We start from the raw sequence: 8,270 nt of genomic DNA on the forward strand, positions 1-8,270 counted from the left end.
ACTAACATAGTGTACTAACATAGTGTACATACGTAGTGTACTAAGGTAGTGTACTAACGTAGTGTATTAACATAGTGTACTAACGTAGTGTACATACATAATGTACTAACATAGTGTACATCCGTAGTGTGCTAACGTAGTGTACATATGTAGAGTACTAATGTAGTGTACTAACGTAGTGTAATAACATAGTGTACATACGTAGTGTACTAACGTTGTGTACATACGTAGTGTACTAACATAGTGTAATAACATAGTGTACTAACATAGTGTACTAACGTTGTGTACATACGTAGTGTACTAACATAGTGTACTAACATAGTGTACTAACATAGTGTACTAACAGTGTACATACGTAGTGTACTAAGGTAGTGTACTAACGTAGTGTACTAACATAGTGTACTAACATAGTGTACATACGTCATGTACTAACATAGTGTACATACATAGTGTACTAACATAGTGTACTAACATAGTGTACATGCATAGTGTACTAACATAAGGTACTTACGTAGTGTACTAACATAGTGTACTAACATAGTGTACTAACATAGTGTACTAACAGTGTACTAACATAGTGTACTAACATAGTGTACATACGTAGTGTACTAACGTAGTGTACTAACGTAGTGTACTAACATAGTGTACTAACAGTGTACTAACATAGTGTACTAACATAGTGTACATACGTAGTGTACTAACGTAGTGTACTAACGTAGTGTACTAACATAGTGTACTAACATAGTGTACTAATGTAGTGTACTAACATAGAGTACTAACGTAGTGTACTAACATAGTGTACTAACATAGTGTACTAAAGTAGTGTACTAACGTAGTGTACTAACATAGTGTACATACATAGTGTACTAACATAAGGTACTTACGTAGTGTACTAACATGGTGTACTAACATAGTGTACATACGTAGTGTACATACGTAGTGTACTAAGGTAGTGTACTAACGTAGTGTATTAACATAGTGTACTAACGTAGTGTACATACATAATGTACTAACATAGTGTACATCCGTAGTGTGCTAACGTAGTGTACATACGTAGAGTACTAATGTAGTGTACTAACGTAGTGTAATAACATAGTGTACTAACATAGTGTACTAACATAGTGTACTAACATAGTGTACTAACATAGTGTACATACGTAGTGTACTAAGGTAGTGTACTAACGTAGTGTATTAACATAGTGTATTAACATAGTGTATTAACATAGTGTACTAACGTAGTGTACATACGTAATGTACTAACATAGTGTACATCCGTAATGTGCTAACGTCGTGTACATACGTAGAGTGCTAATGTAGTGTACTAACGTAGTGTAATAACATAGTGTACATAAATAGTGTACTAACGTTGTGTACATACGTAGTGTACTAACATAGTGTACTAACATAGTGTACTAACATCGTGTACATACGTAGTGTACTAAGGTAGTGTACTAACGTAGTGTACATACATAGTGTACTAACGTAGTGTACATACGTAATGTACTAACATAGTGTACATACATAGTGTACTAACATAGTGTACTAACATAGTGTACATGCATAGTGTACTAACATAAGGTACTTACGTAGTGTACATGCATAGTGTACTAACATAAGGTACTTACGTAGTGTACTAACATAGTGTACTAACAGTGTACTAACATAGTGTACTAACATAGTGTACATACGTAGTGTACTAACGTAGTGTACTAACGTAGTGTACTAACGTAGTGTACTAACATAGTGTACTAACATAGTGTACTAAGGTAGTGTACTAACATAGTGTACTAACATAGTGTACGTACGTAGTGTACTAACATAGTCTACTAACATAGTGTACTTACATAGTGTACTAAAGTAGTGTACTAACGTAGTATACTAACATAGTGTACATACATAGTGTACTAACATAGTGTACTAACATAGTGTACTAACAGTGTACATGCATAGTGTACTAACATAAGGTACTTACGTAGTGTACTAACATAGTGTACATACGTAGTGTACTAAGGTAGTGTACTAAGGTAGTGTATTAACATAGTGTACTAACGTAGTGTACATACGTAATGTACTAACATAGTGTACTTACATAGTGTACTAAAGTAGTGTACTAACGTAGTGTACTAACATAGTGTACATACATAGTGTACTAACATCGTGTACATACGTAGTGTACTAAGGTAGTGTACTAACGTAGTGTACATACATAGTGTACTAACATAGTGTACATACATAGTGTACTAACATAGTGTACTAACATAGTGTACTAACATAGAGTACATGCATAGTGTACTAACATACTAAGGTACTTACGTAGTGTACTAACGTAGTGTACTAACATAGTGTACTAACAGTGTACTAACGTAGTGTACTAACATAGTGTACATACGTAGTGTACTAACATAGTGTACTAACATAGTGTACATACGTAGTGTACTAACGTAGTGTACTAACGTAGTGTACTAACATAGTCTACTAACATAGTGTACTAACGTAGTGTACTAACATAGAGTACTAACGTAGTGTACTAACAGTGTACTAACGTAGTGTACTAACATAGTGTACATACGTAGTGTACTAACATAGTGTACTAACATAGTGTACATACGTAGTGTACTAACGTAGTGTACTAACGTAGTGTACTAACATTGTCTACTAACATAGTGTACTAACGTAGTGTACTAACATAGAGTACTAACGTAGTGTACTAACATAGTGTACTTACATAGTGTACTAACATAGTATACTTACATAGTGTACATACGTAGTGTACTAATGTAGTGTACTAACATAGTGTACTAACATAGTGTACTTACATAGTGTACTAACGTAGTGTACTAACATAGTGTACGTACGTAGTGTACTAACATAGTCTACTAACATAGTGTACTTACATAGTGTACTAAAGTAGTGTACTAACGTAGTGTACTAACATAGTGTACATACATAGTGTACTAACATAGTGTACTAACATAGTGTACATGCATAGTGTACTAACATACTAAGGTACTTACGTAGTGTACTAACGTAGTGTACTAACATAGTGTACTAACATAGTGTACTAACATAGTGTACTAACAGTGTACTAACATAGTGTACTAACATAGTGTACATACGTAGTGTACTAACATAGTGTACTAACATAGTGTACTAACATAGTGTACATACGTAGTGTACTAACGTAGTGTACTAACGTAATGTACTAACATAGTGTGCTAACATAGTGTACTAATGTAGTGTACTAACATAGAGTACTAACGTAGTGTACTAACATAGTGTACTTACGTAGTGTACTAACATAGTGTACTTACATAGTGTACTAACATAGTGTACTAACATAGTGTACATGCATAGTGTACTAACATACTAAGGTACTTATACGTAGTGTACTAACGTAGTGTACTAACATAGTGTACTAACAGTGTACTAACGTAGTGTACTAACATAATGTACATACGTAGTGTACTAACGTAGTGTAATAACGTAGTGTACTAACGTAGTGTACTAACATAGTGTACTAACATAGTGTACTTACATAGTGTACTAACGTAGTGTACTAACATAGTGTACATACGTAGTGTACTAACATAGTGTACATACGTAGTGTACTAACATAGTGTACATACGTAGTGTACTAACGTAGTGTACTAACGTAGTGTACTAACATAGTGTACTAACATAGTGTACTTACGTAGTGTACTAACAGTGTACTTACATAGTGTACTAACATAGTGTACTAACATAGTGTACATGCATAGTGTACTAACATACTAAGGTACTTACGTAGTGTACTAACGTAGTGTACTAACATAGTGTACTAACAGTGTACTAACGTAGTGTACTAACATAGTGTACATACGTAGTGTACTAACATAGTGTACATACGTAGTGTACTAACATAGTGTACTAACATAGTGTAGTAACATAGTGTACATACGTAGTGTACTAACGTAGTGTACTAACGTAGTGTACTAACGTAGTGTACTAACATAGTGTACTTACATAGTGTACTAACGTAGTGTACTAACATAGTGTACATACGTAGTGTACTAACATAGTGTACATACGTAGTGTACTAACATAGTGTACTAACGTAGTGTACTAACATAGTGTGCTAACATAGTGTACTAATGTAGTGTACTAACATAGAGTACTAACGTAGTGTACTAACATAGTGTACTTACGTAGTGTACTTACGTAGTGTACTAACATAGTGTACTTACATAGTGTACATACGTAGTGTACTAACGTAGTGTACATACGTAGTGTACTAACATAGTGTACATACGTAGTGTACTAACATAGTGTACATACGTAGTGTACTAACATAGTGTACTAACGTAGTGTACTAACATAGTGTGCTAACATAGTGTACTAATGTAGTGTACTAACATAGAGTACTAACGTAGTGTACTAACATAGTGTACTTACGTAGTGTACTTACGTAGTGTACTAACATAGTGTACTTACATAGTGTACATACGTAGTGTACTAACGTAGTGTACTAACATAGTGTACTAACATAGTGTACATACGTAGTGTACTAACATAGTGTACATACGTAGTGTACTAACATAGTGTACATACGTAGTGTACTAACATAGTGTACTAACATTTCTTTTGGGCCCCTGTGCTCCACGTCGACAAGGTTTGTTTGAAATGTGGTTATTGCGTAATCCCGCTGACTCACTCGTCAAACAACAACATGACCCCTGGACTGGCGTCGTTGGCGTCAGGGAGCTGAAACGTGACATTTTGAGTTGAGCGTGCATATTTTTGGCATGACGTCACGAGGGGGTCTTTGGTGCTTGCGGCAGAGCTCCAGGAGCAGCTGGACAGGGCGATGAGGTTGGAGGAGGAGAGGAGGAAGGTGGAGCAGGAGGCGGCGCGGCTGGAGGCCGAGAGGATGGAGGCCATCATCGCCAAAGAGGAGCTGGCCAGGCAAGCCGAGGACCAGATGAAGAGCCAGGAGCAGCTGGTGAGCCGAGGCTGCGCTCGCATCCTTTTGTGCGGCGTTAAACGGCGGCGTGACGCGTGACAGCTCTCAATCTTTCTGTCGTCAGGCCACGGAGCTGGCCGAGTACAGCGCCAAGATCTTACTCCTGGAGGAGGCCAAGCGGGCCAAGGAGGAGGAGGCCGACACGTGGCACATCAAGGCTAAAGAGGTGGAGGAGAACCTGATGAAGACGCAGGAGGAGCTGCGTCACGTGATGACCAGCTCCGTTCCCGCCGCCGCGCCGGCCTCCTCCTCCTCGTCGGACAGCGAAAGCGACCACGAGCACAGCGAGGAGAACAGCACCTACAGCGCTGAGCTGCACATGCAAGGCATCAACGACCACCGCCAGGAGGAGGAGAGGCTCACCGAGGCTGAGAAGAACGAGCGCCTGCAGGCCAAACTCAGGGTGAGCTTCTTTTTACGCTTGCGTGACAGTTCTATTTATACTTTTTCATACACCAATCAAAACATCACCCTTCATATTGTACGTTTTGTGCTTCGAGGGGGGGTCAAACTGTACATAGATGGACAGCCCCACCTAGTGGATCTGACGGGCCGCACTTAATTTTTATTTTAATTTGTGTTTTAAAATTAAAATTAATTTTTTTTTAACTAACAATGTACTGTACAAATGATATTGCAACACAATTCAAAGTGTGTAGTTTTGTGCAGCTGTTTCCAAAATGAAAAAAATATTTTATTTTTACAAATCAAATTATTAAAAAAAGAAAATTAATTATAAAAAATGTAAAATAATTAATTATTTAAAATTAAAATTAAAATAAAAAAATAAAATTAACATTTTAATTTTAATTTAAAATTTTTTATTTTTATTTTAATTTGTGTTTTAAAATTAAAATTAAATTACATTTTTTTAAAACTAACAATGTACTGTACAAATGATATTGCAACACAATTCAAAGTGTGTAGTTTTGTGCAGCTGTTTCCAAAATGAAAAAAATATTTTATTTTTACAAATCAAAATTAATTAATTATTAAAAAAGAAAATTAATTAATTATAAAAAATTTAAATAATTAATTATTTAGAATTAAAATAAAAAAATAAAATTAACATTTTAATTTTAATTTAAAACTTTTTATTTTTATTTTAATTTGTGTTTTAAAATTAAAATTAAAATACATTTTTTTAAACTAATAATGTACTGTACAAATGATATTGCAACACATTTCAAAGTGTGTAGTTTTGAGCAGCTGTTTCCAAAAGGAAAAAAAATATATATTTCTTAATTTTGTGTAAATTTTGTGTCTAATCAGCCTCACAATTAATTTAAAAAAAAAAGAGTAAATAAAAATTATTGTTGCCTATTTTATTCATACTTTCCCAAGTACCATGTACAGTATCTGTGAGTGCAGTCCTCACATTTCATGTGTGAGTGCCACAATTTTAATTTTAATTTTAATTTTAATTTTAATTTTAATTTTAATTTTAATTTTAATTTTAATTTTAATTTTAATTTTAATTTTAATTTTAATTTTAATTTTAATTTTAATTTTAATTTTTTATTAAAAATGATATTTATTTTTATCAGCACTGATCTTCCTCCCGCAGGCCCTGAGCTCCGAGCTGGAGGAGTCCCGGGACGAGAACAAGAAGACCCGCGACGACCTGCAGCACGCCGATAACGTGCGGGTCGGCCGCGACAAGTACAAGACACTGCGGCAGATCCGCCAGGGCAACACGAAGCAGAGAATCGACGAGTTCGAGGCCTTGTAGGAGCCTGGGGGAGGTTGTCTAAATATAAATACCTCATGAAGGGGAGGGCCTTGGTGTGATTGACATGTAAGCACTCGAATGTCTCCGCTCGGCTGCATTTTAAAACTAACAATGTACTGTACAAATGATATTGCAACACAATTCAAAGTGTGTAGTTTTGAGCAGCTGTTTCCCAAAATGACAACAAATATTTTATTTTTCTTATGAGTAAATTTTGTGTCTAATCAGCCTCACAATTAATTACAAAAAAAAGAGTATCAATAAAAGTTATTGTTGCCTATTTTATTCATACTTTCCCAAGTCAGTGTACAGCCAACAGTGAGTGGGGGGATAATCCTGTCTAGGTCTGGGGATGTGAGCGCCACAATTTTAATTTTAATTTTAATTTTAATTTTAATTTTAATTTTAATTTTAATTTTAATTTTAATTTTAATTTTAATTTTAATTTTAATTTTAATTTTAATTTTGTGTTTTAAAATTAAAATTAAATTAAACATTTTTAATTTTTTTTTAAAACAATGTACTGTACAAATGATATTGCAACACAATTCAAAGTGTAGTTTTGAGCAGCTGTTTCCAAAATGAAAAAAAATTGTATTTTTACAAATCAAAATTAATTAATTATTTTAAAATATAATTAATGAACTATTAAAATTTTTAAATTATTAAAATTAAAATTAAAATTAAAATTAAAATTAAAATTAAAATTAAAATTAAAATTAAAATTAAAATTAAAATTAAAATTAAAAAAATCTTAAATAAAAAATTACATTTTTTATATTTAAAAAAATACATTTTTTAAATTTAAAAAATTAAAATTTTAATTTGTGTTTTAAAATTTAATTTTTTATTTTTATTTTAATTTGTGTTTTAAAATTAAAATTAAAATTAAAATTAAAATTAAAATTAAAATTAAAATTAAAATTAAAATTAAAATTAAAATTAAAATTAAAATTAAAATTAACATTTTTTATATTTAAAAAATTACATTTTTTAAATTTAAAAAAATAAAATTTTAATTTTAATTTGTGTTTTAAAATTTATTTTTTTATTTTTATTTTAATTTGTGTTTTAAAATTAAAATAAAATTAAAATTTTACAATTTCTTTAAAACTAACAATGTACTGTGCAAATGATATTGCAACACAATTCAAAGTGTGTAGTTTTGAGCAGCTGTTTCCAAAATGAAAACAAATATTTTATTTTTCTTATGAGTAAATTTTGTGTCTAATCAGCCTCACAATTAATTAAAAAAAAGAGTATCAATAAAAGTTATTGTTGCCTATTTTATTCATACTTTCCCAAGTCAGTGTACAGCCAACAGTGAGTGGGAGGATAATCCTGTCTTGGTCTGGGGACCACTATTTTAATTTTAATTTTAATTTTAATTTTAATTTTAATTTTAATTTTAATTTTAATTTTAATTTTAATTTTAATTTTAATTTTAATTTTTGTTTTATAATTAAAATTTTTATTTTAATTTGTTATAAAATTAAAATTAAATTAAAAATTAAAAAAAAAATTAAACTAACAATGTAC

The 8,270-nt window shown here is 32.1% G+C and overlaps 1 protein-coding gene across 1 annotated transcript in view; it reads left to right on the forward strand.

The window, feature by feature from the left end:
* Nucleotides 1-7,285, forward strand: part of ezra (ezrin a) — a 15,745-nt gene extending 8,460 nt beyond the window's left edge. The window contains exons 10-12 of the mRNA XM_058077539.2: nucleotides 4,818-4,978; nucleotides 5,064-5,402; nucleotides 6,567-7,285. Coding sequence (XP_057933522.2) covers nucleotides 4,818-4,978; nucleotides 5,064-5,402; nucleotides 6,567-6,731 — 665 coding nt within the window. The 3' untranslated portion in view covers nucleotides 6,732-7,285. The remainder of the gene's footprint in view (nucleotides 1-4,817; nucleotides 4,979-5,063; nucleotides 5,403-6,566) is intronic.
* Nucleotides 7,286-8,270: the final 985 nt, after the last annotated feature.

This window comes from Doryrhamphus excisus, linkage group LG14 (genome assembly GCF_037039965.1).
Source record: "Doryrhamphus excisus strain RoL-2023G ecotype Guam linkage group LG14, RoL_Dexc_Guam_v1.1, whole genome shotgun sequence".
Taxonomy (NCBI): Eukaryota; Metazoa; Chordata; class Actinopteri; order Syngnathiformes; family Syngnathidae; genus Doryrhamphus; species Doryrhamphus excisus.